This window comes from Equus asinus, chromosome 13 (genome assembly GCF_041296235.1).
Source record: "Equus asinus isolate D_3611 breed Donkey chromosome 13, EquAss-T2T_v2, whole genome shotgun sequence".
Lineage (NCBI taxonomy): Eukaryota > Metazoa > Chordata > Mammalia > Perissodactyla > Equidae > Equus > Equus asinus.
Genome location: NC_091802.1, coordinates 45,243,954 through 45,259,045, shown reverse-complemented (window position 1 = coordinate 45,259,045; position 15,092 = coordinate 45,243,954). Strand labels below are relative to the sequence as shown.

Below are 15,092 nucleotides of genomic sequence, written 5' to 3'. Positions count from 1 at the left end.
AACATGATTAATAAATGACTAAATGAACAAATATAAAAGACTATCCAACAATTGTAGAATTTCTTTCAAAAAACCACATTTTCTAAAAGTTGACCATTTGTGACCATAAAGCAAGTTGTAATATTGTGATTTGTAATAAAAAATGAATATTTGATCTTTGACCCATTACTGGTACAGAGCTCCTAAAACCCTTGGAATTTCCTAAGTGATGAGAGCGATAAAGGTGTCTTTTGTTATGTTAATGAGGTGACTTCTGGACCCTACCTAAGGAGACCCCATCATGTGATTAGAGGGTTTGAACTGCAAAGTCACAATCCCTGATCTCTAGGGAGAGGAGCTGGACTGGCTGAACAAATGGTCAATGGCCAATGATTTAATCAATCATGACTACACAATCAGGCCTCCATAAAAACCCAAAATGACAGGGTTTGGAGAGCTTCTGGGTTAGTGAACACGTGGGGGTTCAGGGAGAATGGTGCACCTGGAGAGAGCATGGTTTCCTGAGTTCTGTGAGCTGCTCCAGCAAATTAATCAAACTCAAGGAGAGGGTCATGGAAACCTTGTAAGTGAGCAAAAGTGAGGCCATCTTGTTTTACTAAACGGCCCCAGGCCCTCCTCTGTGCCACAACTCGGTGCTCTGCACGTACTTTAAAAAATTCACATGCTCTCCTGATTTATGGCCTCCGCTTACGTATGTACTCTGCGATACCTTGATAAATTAAAACTTTGTCCTATGAGTTTCTCTCTAGGAACAGGCTAACCACAGGTGGGAAATACATCTACAAGGTATGCATCATAGCTGACAGAAGAATAGAACAATGTGATGTCTAGAGCCCGTCATGCCTGGAGACCAACATCCCTGGATTCCCTCCTTACTGCCCATTTTCCCTACATAACTGCCTCAAGATTCTGTAATCCTTGAAGATGGGTTTTTGAGACATCGGTCACCTGTCTTCTGATTAGCCGGCTAATCATTAAACTTTCTTTCTCTATCTCTAACTTGTTGTGATTAGTTGGCTCAGAATGCAGCAAGCAGAGCAAGCCCATTGCTCAGTATCAACCTCTGATCTACAGCCAGTCAGTCAGAAATACAGGTAACAACCTGAGCTTATGATTGGCATCCTGAGTTGGAGGGGGCCATTGGAACCTCCAATTTGTAGCTGGTTGGTCAGAAGCACAGGTAACAACCTTGGCTTGCAACTGGTATCTGAAGGATGGAATGGGGCAAGTGCAATCTTATAGGACTGAACCCTTAACCTGTGGGATCTGAAGCAATCTCTGAGCAGATATTGTCAGAATTGAGTTGAATTATTACGATATGCAACTGGTGTCCAGAGCATTGCTTGGTGGTACAGGGGAAACCTCCCCCTCCACGCATTGGAAATTGAGTCTCAGAACCATTTTACAACTCTAGACACATTTCAAATGACTGAAATCATACAAAATATCCTCCCTTATATTCCCCAAGAAATATACTTCTTGGTTTGGAAGTAAATGATTATAAAAGTAAGAAAATAATTGAACTAATCAATAATTTAAACACTATATATCCATACTTGAGGGAAGTACCTAAAGCAGTACTTAAAGGAAAATATATATGCTTAAATGCTTACATTAGAGAAGAAAAAAGACTAAAATTTAATGAGCTAAGCATCCATCTCAACAAGTTAAAAAAGAGCAACAAAATAAACAAATTGTAGAGAAGAAAATGATAAAGATATAATGTAAATTGAGGAAACAGCAAACAAACACACAACAGAAAGGATCAGAAAGCCAAGAATAGTTGAGTTATTAAAATTGACAAACTACTAGCATAAATAAACTAAAAAAAAGAAAAAAGGTAAAAATAACCAATATGAGGAATGAGATGGAAGCATTAATGCAGATGGTATATTAAAATATTAAAATTAAAATTACTAAAACATTAAAAAATACTAAGAACTTAGTGTTAAAAACTTTATAGCATCACAGCAATAAATTTCCCATATGAAAAGGACAAACTCCTAGGGAAAAAAACTTAACAAAATTGACTCAAGAATAAACAGAAAACCTAAATAATCTTATGACATGAAAGAAGATGAATGAGCAATCAAAAGCTACCTCAAAAGAAATATCAAGGCTCAAATGGCTTTTTTTGTGAATACCACTAGACATGAAAGGAATATGCAATTCCAATATTACACAAACTATTCCAGGATTTAGGAAAAGAAAGAATACTTTTTAAATTGTAATAATTTGAATTTGACATCAAAGTAATTTGACATCAAAGCCTGACAATGCTGGTGTAAGAAAAGAAAATTACAGGTTAGTTTCACTCATAAATACAAATGTACAAATCATAAACAAAGTATTAGAAAAAAATGAACCCAGAAATATATAAAAAGGATAATATACTATGACCAAAATGGCTTTATTCCAAAATTTCAAGTTTCATTTAAAACTTAAAAAATCAATGTAATTCACCACACTGACAGATTAAAATCATACGACATATCTTAATAGATGCATAAAAATTGTTTGGAAAATTCATAATAGACCAAATAAACAAACAAAAATAAATCCACCCTTTTACCAAACAACAAATAGAAGGCAATATCCCAGCCTGAACAGTGAATGGTATTTATGAAAAACCCACAGCAAACATCACACTAGTTGGTGGAGCTCTGTCTGTATGAAGTATTCTATCTCTGGAATCCAGGGTTGGGGAAATGGAAAAGTAGAGCTCTATCATATTTATTATCATGACCATTGCACTCCAATAAATGAGCATCTGAATTTAAAACATGGATAACAAGATTACTTGTTTCTATTAGTCTTGTCCAAATAAAGAAGAATTTTCATAGATTCTCCAAAAGTGTTCTAACAATTTACAGTGACCAAAATACGAACATACCAGTTCCATAACAATCTCCCTAAACATACAGTATTATCTTTCCTTAAAAAAAAAATTAGCCTGTGTGAACATGTATACTCTAAACAAGAAACCTGGGAGTAACTGAAGTATTCACCACCTGTTGGAGAGTTCATTAACACCTTAAGTTGATTTTCATTTAAAGGTTTCCCCAGGCTCTCCAAAGTAGATAAAAGGTCTTTCACTTCAACTTTTCCATCACGGACACCATTAACAATGTTCCATGCATCTTCTATTCCTATAGAGAGAGAGATGACAAAATGTAAAGACATTTAGTTGGTTATTCCACCTAGATGAACAAACAACAACTTGATTTGGGTGAAATGCATTCATTTTCTACTATACCCGGTCCTGAGGCTTTTGGCTCTCTGAAATATCCTCCAAACTGAAAGCTCCACAAAGTTTATAGGTTTATGAGAAAACAAGAAACATTGAAATACTTTACCTCATTAAGTTCAACTCACGAAGCTAAACAACAAAACAGCCAAATGATCCCAAAGAAAATAGTGCTATAATTTAAAAAAAAAGTAGCCCTTTCTCTCCTTATCCAAATATTTGGAAAGAATGATAGTGCTGTCAATGAGATGCCAATAAATAATAATAATGGCAATTTTTTTTTTAAGATTTTATTTTTTTCCTTTTTCCCCCCAAAGCCCCCTGATACATAGTTGTATATTCTTCGTTGTGGGTCCTTCTAGTTGTGGCATGTGGGACGCTGCCTCAGCGTGGCTTGATGAGCAGTGCCATGTCCGCGCCCAGGATTTGAACCAACGAAACCCTGGGCCGCCTGCAGCGGAGCGCGCAAACTTAACCACTCGGCCACAGAGCTAGCCCCAATGGCAATTATTTTATTAACTTAATTTTAAGTATCATTCACTATGTTTTTTAGCCCTCTGTATCCAAGTTATGACTGTCTTCTTATTTATGTGATCTCTATTTTTTTTCCTTAATCATACTTCCTAAAGAGTTCTTTGTTTTACTAGTCTTTTTAAAGAATCAAGTTTTGGTTATATGGATAATTTCTTTCGTGTGTGTGTTCTATTTTACTAACTCTACCTTCAACTTGTTTCTGACTAGTACAATAAATTTGACAAATTAGATGATATAAATAAATTTCTAGAAAGACACAATTACACATATAAAGTATATTTTTTCTTTGTGACATTTATAGAGATAAAGAGTGGTATATACATACAATGAAATATTATTTGGCAGTAAAAAGAAATGAAGTACTAACACCTACTACAACATGGACGAACCTTGGAAACATGCTAACTGCAATAGTTGGTCACATAGGACCACATATTGTATGATTCCATTTACGTGAAATGTCCAGAATAAACAAATCAATAGAGACAGAAAGTAGATTAGTGCTTGCTTAGGAATGGGGGAGGGGAGGGGAATGTGCAGGTGACAGCTAAGAGGTGCAAGGTTTCTTTTTGGGGTAATGAGAATGTCCTAAAATTGATCTTGGTGACGGATGCACAACTATGTGAACATACAAAAATCCATTGAACTGTATACTTTTCTTTTTATTTATTTATTTGAGGAAGATTAGCCCTAAGCCAATATCTGCTGCCAATCTTCCTCTTTTTGCTGAGGAAGACTGGCCCCGAGCTGACATCTGTGCCCATCTTCCTCCACTCTGTATGTGGGACATCTGCCACAAGCATGCCTTGCCAAGTAGCACGTAGGTCCGCACCCAGGATCTGAACGGGCAAACCCCGGGCCACTGAAGTGGAATATACAAACTTAACTGCTGCGCCATCAGGCTGGCCCCTGATCTGTATACTTTTAGTGGGTGAATTGTATATTATGTAAGTTATATCACAAGAAAAGTGTTTAATAAAAAATTAGATCTATTTTATTAGCTGATTTTTGTAAAGATACCAAGGCAATTATGTGGAGAAAGGATAGTCTTTCAAATAAATGATGCTGGAACAACTGTACATCCACACACAAAATAAAAGTGCAATCCATATTTCACATCATATACAAAAAATATAATGGATAATAGCCCTAAATTTAAAACCTAAAATTATGATATTTCTAAAAGAAAGCAAAGGAGAAAGCTTTTTCACCTTAGATTAGGCAAAGATTTCTCACATACATGTGTTCTTCTCAATGCTTTATATCAAGGGATTCATGATGCAGATATATCTTATTTCTGGTGATGTTCATCTTGATCCCTTGGTTAAGGTGATTTCTGCCAGGTTTCTCCACTGTAAATGTATCATCTTTCCCTTTGTAGTTAATAAATACATTGAAGGAGATACTTTGAAACTATGCAAATTCTATTTCTCCTCAAACTGTCACCCATCAATTTTAGCATCTATCAGTGATTCCTGTCTGCAACATCTATTACTTTGATATTTGCCTAATGAAGATTTTCTATTTCTCTTTTTCCTTCTACATGTAGTAACTGGAATTCTACTGTAAGGAAGAGCTGTCCCTTCTCTCCATTTATTTATTTAGTTGATTTTTATTTATATTATATCGACTCATGGACATTTATTTTATTGCATGACTTATAATCCAATTCTAGTAGTATTTAGTTTGTTGCTGAAATTTTTCAAATTCGGCCATAAGGATCTTTCTCAGATTGACTCTAGTATTCTTTGGACAAGCTGCCATTTTTTTTTGAGCCCTTTCTTACTCACTGGCACCACAGGATATTCCAAACTTATCTCGTATTTTCCCTTTCCTAACCACTTCTCAACCACTTCTCCCAGCAGCCCTGGTGTTTACAAACTGAAGTCTGAGCGCTGGGTACACATTATTGCTGATATATCATTGCTTCTAGGATCTCTCCACGAACAGAAACAGGAAACATATATGTGTATTACATTTTTAAGAACACAGGAACCTTATTTTATAAAATGTTCCTCCTCACTGTAAGTCTGTCTGATGTTTCTTCATGATTAGATTGGGATCATGCCCCCCCAGGCTGTAATGCTACATAAGTGATGTTGCATCCTTCTCAGGGAATCATATTTGAAGACAGCTGATGTCCATTTGCCTCTTATTGATGTCATAATTTTCATCAACTGATCAAGGTTTTGTCTGATTACTATTTCCTCCTTTAAAAAGTAACCTCTAGAGAGTCTACGCAAATATCCTGCTCCCTATTGAAATTTCCCCCTAGATTTTAGCATCCACTGATAATTCTTGCCTGAGACAATCTTTACTATCATGGTTTAAAATGGTGATTTTTTTACCCAGCTTTATTGAGATATAATTGACATACAACATTGTGTAACTCTAAGGGTATGACACGTTGATTTGATACATTTATATATTGTAAAATGATTACCATAAAATGGTGATTTTCTAGCTCCATTACTCCCTCTACATTTATCAATAGGCATGCTACTGTGAAAAAGAGCCCCCCCTTTTCCCTATTCATTCATTCATTAAGCTATTTATAATCAATGTGCATACATGGATTCCTATTTTTTTCACTGGACTATAATCTGTTACTGCTTTTATTTTAACGTTTAAATTGTCCCCAATTTGTTTATGAGCCAATTTATATCTTTTTTATGATTTGCATGTCCATATTTTTTACCCATTTTTCAATAATATTTCTTCTGTGATACACACTGCAAATAGTTCCTCCCATTTTGTTATCTGTCCTTTGACTTTACTTATGGTATTGTATTGATAGACAAAAGTTTTGGGTTTGTTTTTTTAAATCTTTCCAAGACCAATGTCAAAGAACTGACCGCCTGTTTTCTTCTAGGAATGTTATGCTTTCAGGTTTTACATTCCAGTGTTTTATCCATTTTGAGTTGGATTTTGTATATGGTGTAAGATAGTAGTCTAGTTTAATTGTTTTGCATGTGACTATCCAGGTTTCCCTAAACTATTTACTGAAGAGACTGTCCTTTCTCCATTGTATATTCTTGGCTTCTTTGTCTTAAATTAATTGACCATATATGCATACGTTTATTTCTGGGCTCTCTATTCTGTTTCATTGATCCATGTGTCGATTTTTATGCCAATATTATACAGTTTTGATAACTGTAGCTTTGTAATATAGTTTAAATCAGGAAATGTGATGCCTCTAGCTTTGTTGTCCTTTCTCATGATTGCTTTGGTAAGTCAGCCCTGACGGCCTAGTGGTTAAAGTTCGGCATGCTCTGCTTCGGTGGCCTGGCTTCAGTTCCTGGCTGCAGAACCATACCATTTATCTGTCAGTAGCCATGCTGTGGTGGTGGCTCACATAGAAGAACTAGAAGGACCTACAATGAGAATATACAACTAGGTACTGGAGCTTTGGGGAGGAAAAACAAAAGAGAGAGAGAGAGGAAGATTGGCAACAGACGTTAGCTCAGGCTGAAACTTTCCCAGCCAAAAAGAAAAAAAAAAGATTGCTTTGGCAACTGGGATCTTTTGTGGTTCCATAAAACTTCAGGATTGTTTATTCTATTCCTGTGAAAAATGCCTTTGGAATTTTGATAGGGACTGCATCAAATCTGTAGATTGCTTTGGATAATACGGATATTTTAACAACATTAATTCTTCCAATCCTTGAGCATGGAATTTCTTTTCATTTATTTGTGTCTTCTTCAATTTCTTTCATCAATGTCTTATAGTTTTCAGTGTACAGATCTTACACGACTTTACCTAAAATTATTCCTAGTTATTTTTTATGTAATTGTAATTGTTTTCTTAACTTATATTTCTGATAGTTTATTATTAGTGACTAGAAATGCAACTGATTTTTCTTTTCTTTTTTTCAGGAAGATTAGCCCTGAGCTAACTACTGCCAATCCTCCTCTTTTTGCTGAGGAAGACTGGCCCTGAGCTAACATCCCTGCCCATCTTCCTCTACTTTATATGTTGGATGCCTACCACAGCATGGCTTTTGCCAAGGAGTGCCATGTCCACACCCAGGACCTGAAACGGCAAACCCCGGGCCGCCGAGAGCAGAATGTGCGCACTTAACCGCTGCACCACCAGGCAGGCCCCTAATTTTTCTATATTGAGTTTGTATCCTGCAACTTTTACTGAATTCATTTATTAGTTCTGACAGTGTTTTGGTGGGGTCTTTAGAGTTTTCTATATATAACATCATGTCATCTGGAAATAGTGATAGTTTTATTTCTTCCTTTCCAATTTGGATTTTTTTTTTTTTTCCTAATTGCTCTGGCTAGGACTTCCAACACTACATTGAATAAAAGTGGCAAGAGTGGGCATTCTTGTCTTGTTCCTGATCTTAGAGGAAAGACCTTCAGTTTTTCACTGTTGAATATGTTCACTATGGGCTTGTCATTTATGGCCTTTTATGTTGAGGTATGTTCCCTCTATACCCACTTCGTTGAAAGTTTTTATCATAAATGAATGTTATCTTTCATAAATTGATATTTGGCAGGTTCCTCTTAATTTAAATATAAACTTACCATATATCCCAGCAATCGCACTCCTAGGTATTTAACTAACAGAAATGAAAATATGTCCACACAAAAACCTGTGCATAAATGTTTATAGCAGCTTCATTTACAATCACCAAAAACCAGAAACAATTCAACAATCCATCAACTGGTAAACTGATAAATTACGGTATATTCATATAATGGAATGCTACTCATCAATAAAAAGAAACAAACTACATGCAAAAAAGTGATGAATGTAAAATCTATTATGCTAGGTAAAAGAAGCCAGACTCAAGCTAGCTTCATATTTTATGATTTCCTTTACATGACATTCTAGAAAAGGCAAAACTATAGGGACAAAGAATGGATCAGTGGTTACCAGGGGCTAAGGGTTAGGGGAGCACAGGACTACAAAAGGACACAAAGGAACTTTTGGGGTTATATATTCTATGTGCTGTTTAGTAATGGCTATATGATATTATTTTCAAGAACTCAAAGAACTCTATACCTAAAAAGGGTGAATTTTACTATATGTAAATTATACCTCAATAATCATAAGTTTCCAAAAAAAATGTAGTCAAGAGAGTAGATGAAGATACATAAAAACAGAAGAGATAGTCATAAACTCCACTCCACTAAGTTTGCCAGAAATTTTAAAAATTATTTTCTATTCATTTATAATTTCCTAATAAATTCAGAAGTCAGATATACATACTGAACAATCTCAGAGAATAATACATAATCTAGTAATTTTCTAGCACTATCAAAGTAAAACTACCTACTACAATTTTGAGTTTGGGTTAAGCTTAGCAGTCTTTGCCTTAAAATTCAAACAAAAGACATATCATCTAGTATTGTATTGTTTTATCTTCGTATTGTTTCTTATTTACCTGTGCTTTAATTATTTAATCCTATATTGTTTTAACATGAAAACCACTGCTTATCTTTGAAATGTGGGCAGTAGATACATATTAAATAAAACTCACCTGTGGCTTCAGGATTTGTCAATGTATTGGAGAACTTAATCATAAATTCTTGAATGGCAATCTTGCCATTTTCTGTAATGCAAAGCAAAATTGAGCTGAAAGAATTACTGTTTCTGAATTAGTTACCATAGCTTAAGCTAATAGTCAAGTTATAACAAGGTTAAGAGCTGGGAGTCAGCCTGTACTATTCCTTCTTCCTTACCTTCTGCATAAGTATGATTATCAATCTCTGTTCAATTACTTACAAATATTTCTTGAATTTATCACTACATTAACGCCTATGCTATCACAATAGCATCTTTAAAAACCTATGACATCACTCTCACCTCTCTCCATTTATTTTCCACAATGTGGCAGGGGAGATCTTTCTCTTAAAAAAAAAAAATCTGATCACTTCCCTAAATAAAACCCTTCAATAGTTTCTAATTGCCCAAAAACTACAAAAAAAAAAAAATGATAACACGTTGCAGTGGGGAGGTGTAGGAAGAGAGGGCTATAGATTAATATTACTTACAAATGTGTTAAAGTCTAATACTGGCAAATAGGACTCAGCAGTATAACAAAAAACAAAAGCTTTAGATACCTTTAGGAATGCATTCTCAATGAGGGTGATACTACTCAGAAGGAGAACTGGTTCTTGGAGGAGAAAAATCTTAGATAACACAATAGTTTGTGGCCACAGCCCATAAACAGATATGTAATATACCTGTGGTATTAAATTTTCATGGAGAGTGTGAGGGGGGAATGATAAGGAACAAAAATGTCTAAAAAGGCTCTTTAGGAGAGTGATAACAAAAAAAAAAAGGTTAAGAAACACTGCGTTACGATAATGGTAGCCACCTCTCCAGATGGTCTCTCTTCACATGGTCTCCAAAAACCCATAAAAAATAACAAGTAAAGCAAATAAATACTCCATAGCCCATGCCTACAGCATCGCTAAAAGGCAGAATATTATCAACTTTAGTTTACATGTAAGTCAAGAAATAAAAATCTAGGGCTAACACAGTCAGCTCCAGAGACCACCAAAGTGGAAAATCAGATGATAATTTCACAGAAGAACAAATTAAGAAGGGTCCTTTTAAGGTAGAACATAGATAGTATCAACTAGACTTCACCCATACGAAGAGAGTTCCACTCTGAGTGGGGAAATACAAAGAACAGGTCAAAGATCTGATGGATCAGAGCCCTAACCTCCGGGGAACTATAAGAAAGGGGCTTGGGAATTCATAGGACCAAAGGTGGCATCTTGAAGGAGAACACACTGCATGGGGTTTGGTGATGAAGGAAAAGAAGAAAGCAGTTATAGATGAAGTCTCTACTAAATAGTATCAAAATATCAGAAGAAGCCTCATCCCCCCAACAAAAGGTGTCATTTATTAAAGTAAATGTACTTCACTGCAGACACAGAAGAGGGCACTCTTAAACTGTATATGCCACCCAACACCTTCAACTCTTCCAACATATCGGAATAAAAATGAACAAAGGAAGATTTGGAATGAGAGCAGACTGAACTCAGAAAAGAGATTATGTAGAAACTCCAAGTCAACTACAAAATAAAGACTCAAGTAAAGGTATGCAAGGTAGAATAGATCTGACCAAAACTGTAGTAAGTGACATATAGGACAGAAATGAAAAGAACTAAAAGAAAAAGGAGGAGGGAAAGGGAGAAAAGGAGGAAGAGAAAACCTATGAAAAAAAAAGTGAAAAAGTTTAAAGCAAAAATGACAGACATAAAAAACAAAGGAGATCTGCTATGTATATAAGTGAAGTCCCCGAAATAAAAATAGAATGATGAAACAGATTTAACTTTTTATTAGAAATTACATGCACAGGATTAGAATAAATATTTTCTTTGGTTCCTGAAACATTATTGGTCCATACATGGCCCACTTTTACTTATTCGGTTAATTCAAAAATTTTTATAATATAATAAATACCAGCAAACGTGCCCAAAACAAAAGCTAGGACTTGACAAAAATCAGCATCTAACCAGACATTTCCCTTTACAAACCCATCCCTCGGCCCTTTCCAACCCTTCATGGTGAGTCTGGTGTTCACCATCCCTTTGCTTTCTTTTTAATGTAATTTTATTGTACCTATAAGTATTCCTAAAAATCATCATGGATAATGTCAAACACCTCTAATTTGTGATAATTAGCCATACATGTCTCCTCTTCTATGGAATACCTGTTTTACTCTCTTGCTCATTTTTCTTTTGGACTGTTTGTATTCCTACTGGTTGACTGGAGTTCTTTATTCTTGATACTAATCCTTTGTGAGCTGTGTAAATTGTGAATATTTTCTCAGAGTTGTAACTACCTTTTCATTTTCTTAAAGGCCTCTTTTGAATAACAAAATTACTTACTTTTAATATAGTTAACTTTGTCAATATTCATTTATAGTTAATGCTTTTGTGTATTGTTTAAGAAAGCAATTCTATACGAAGATATCCACCTATATTTTCCACTAAGTGCTTTAAAGTTTTATTTTGGATCCTTAAGTCCTTAATAGATTTGGGGTTGAATTTTGCCTACTATGTGAGGTAGTGATCCAATTTCATCTTTTTTCCCCTATAAATAAGCATTGTTCCAGCTCTAGTCGGCAAACAGATCCTTCCTTTCCCCACCCATCTGACATGTCTGCCACTCTGCATTTATCAAAGTTTCATTCTTGCATGTGCTGTTTCTAGGGTCTCTATTCCCATTCCACAGTCATTTTGTCTATCTCTAAGAAAATACCGTACCATCCTAATTATTATTACTCTGTCCTAAGTCCTGATATCTATTGATATCTATCTATCTAGGACAGTGCCCACTCTCTGCTCTTCTTCAGAAGTATCCTGGCTATTCTTAACCCTTTATTTTCCACATAAATTATAGAAGTATCCATGAAAACTCTTGCTGAATTTATATTAGAATTGCACTGAATTTTGGGAGGATTGAAATGTATTTGATTGTAAGTGTCCCTATCCACAATCATAGTATTTATATATCCTCTATTCCTAAATTCCTCTCAGTAATTTTGTAGTTTTCAGTGTGGCATTCTTTAATACTTCCTGATTTTTACATATATATGTGGATATATAAAATATAGATGATATATAATAAATATACACTATATAAACATAAATAAAATATACATCTGTGTAACTACCACCTAGATCATTTCCAGCTCACCAGGTATCTCTCCCTTGTGCCTTTTCTTAGTCAATATCCCCATTCACAAAGGTGACCACTATTCTGAAAGCCAACACCACAGATTAATTCTACCTGTTACCGACCTTTAGATGAATGAAATCATACTGTATGTTCTTTTTTTGTGTCTGGCTTCTTTCATTCAACTTTATATCTCTGAGTTTCATTTGTAATCTTCTGATTGCAGTAGTTCATTCATTATCATATAATATTCCATTGTATGTCAATCACAATTTATCCATTCTACTGTTCTTGGACATTTGAGTCATACCAGGTTTTGACTATCATAAGTAACTACTATGAAAACTGTTATGAACATTCTTGTGTATGTATTAAGTTGTACACTTAAGAATTGAATCTCAATGTAAGTTATTCCTCAATTTTTTAAATCTATTGAAAAAGCAGTAAATAAAGGAAAAATTGATAGAACTACAAGGAAAAATACAGATAACACGTAGAAGATTTTAACAAATCTCTCTCTGCAGTTAATAGAACCACTAGACAAAAGCTCATTAGGGAAATTTAGGTAATTTGAATCAACATTCTCACTAAAGATATCATATAAAGGGGGAAAAACATAGGATTCATAGCATCGAAGAGCTAACAAGGATAGGATGTAGAATAAGTCAGAGATTCAGAATAGATGAGGCTACTTGTCTGCTGGGGGCACTTATCAATTGCATAAGATGCTGCTAACAGGATGTGTAGCACTTTTGAAACCTTGCATGGCTACAGGGACGAGGATTAGAATTCAGAGTCCACCAAGAGGAGAGAGCTGTGGTAAATCTCTCTCATTTGGGGATGGAGTAAGGTTAACCAAAATTAAGCAAGCCTTGCAGGGACTACAGTTCACTTTTGAATTATCCTAATCCTTGAAATTTGATAGAGATGATCCTAGATTACTAGCACCAGGAAGAAACTAAAAACAGATACACACGGACTCCAGACATTGGGGTAAAAGTATCAGAATCAGACTTCAAAACAATTATGTTTGCAATGTTCAAAGAGATAAAAGATTAATAATTTCAGTAGGGAACTATAAACCATTTTAAAAATCAAATAGACAAAATAAAAAATCAGACAGACATTCTAGATCTGAAAAGTATATTAAACATAATTAATTATTCAGTGAATGAATTTATCAGCAGAATAGTCACAGCCAGAGATTTGGTGAAATGGAAAATATGTCAGAAGAAAACACAAAATGAACTTGAATAAGGAAAAGGATGCAAAATACAGAAGAGGGGGTGAAAAACACAGGCAACACAGTGGGAAAACATAACATACATGTAATTGGAGTCCCAGAAGGAGAAAAGAGAGACTGGGGTAGAGAAAATTTAAGGAAATAATGGCTGAGGACTTTCCAAACTGAAGACATAAAGTCACAAATTCAAGAAGTCCTATAAGCCTCAAGCATTATATGTTAAAACTGCAAAGGAAGGAAAAGAAAGAGAAAAAAGGGAGTGAAACCAAGAAAGTGAAAGATCTGTACAATGAAAGCTACAAGACTTTGATGAAAAAAATTGAAGAAGACACAAACAAAAGGAGAAATATCCAGTGTTCATAGATCGGTAGAATTAACATTCTCAAAATGTCTACACTACCTCAATCTATCTATAGTTTCAATGTAATCTCTATCAAAATTCCACTGACATTTTACACAGAAATAGCAAAAACAATCCTAAAATGTTTATGCAACTACAAAAGACTCTGAATAACCAAAGCTATCTTGAGAAAGAACAACAAAGCGGGAGGCATCACACTCCCTGATTTCAAACTATACTATAAAGCTATAGTAATTAAAACAGTACAGTACTGTCACAAAAAATAAGATTGAGGATTTCAGCATGGAACTAGAAACTATTTTAAAAATCAAATAGACAAAAAAATCAAGTACACATTCTAGATCTGAAAAGTGTATTAAACATAATCAATTATTCAGTGAATGAATTTATCAGCAGAATAACCACAACCAGGGAATTAGTGGACCAGAAAATAAGTCAGAAGAAAACACAAAATGAATGCAAAGAAGCAAAAGAATGGGAAATACAAAGAGGGGGTAAAAAACATAGGAGATACAGTGAGAAAATATAAATGTAATTGGACTAAACCATAAAAACACATAGACTAATGGAACAAAATAGAAAGCCCAGAAATAAACCCCTGCATATATAGTCAACTAATATTTGACAAGGGAGCCAAGAATCACTTAATGGGAAAAGGCCAGTTTCTTCAATAAATGCTGTTAAGAAAACTGGATAACCATATGCAGAAAAATGAAATTGGACCCCTATCTTACGCTCACAAAAATTAACTCAAAACGGACTAAAGACTTAAACATAAGATCTGATACTGTAAAATTCCTAGAAGAAAACATAAAGAAGAAGCTCCTTGACAATGGTCTGGGCAATGATTTTTTGGATATGATACCAAAAGCACAAGCAACAAAAGCAAAAACCAACAAGTGGGACTACATCAAAGTTAAAAGCTTTTGCACAGCAAAAGAAACAATTAACAAAATGAAAACACAACTTAGAGAATGGAAGAAAATATTTGCAAATCATATATTGGATAAGGGATTAATATCCAAAATATATAAAGAACTCACGTAACTCAATAACAA

General features: G+C 34.7%; 1 protein-coding gene across 1 annotated transcript in view; it reads right to left on the bottom strand.

The window, feature by feature from the left end:
- Positions 1-2,414: 2,414 nt before the first annotated feature.
- The window catches only part of EFCAB13 (EF-hand calcium binding domain 13), a 96,576-nt gene continuing 83,898 nt past the window's right edge, over positions 2,415-15,092 (bottom strand). The window contains exons 20-21 of the mRNA XM_070482180.1: positions 9,276-9,347; positions 2,415-3,149 (exon numbers count right to left, since the gene is read on the bottom strand). Coding sequence (XP_070338281.1) covers positions 2,860-3,149; positions 9,276-9,347 — 362 coding nt within the window. The 3' untranslated portion in view covers positions 2,415-2,859. The remainder of the gene's footprint in view (positions 3,150-9,275; positions 9,348-15,092) is intronic.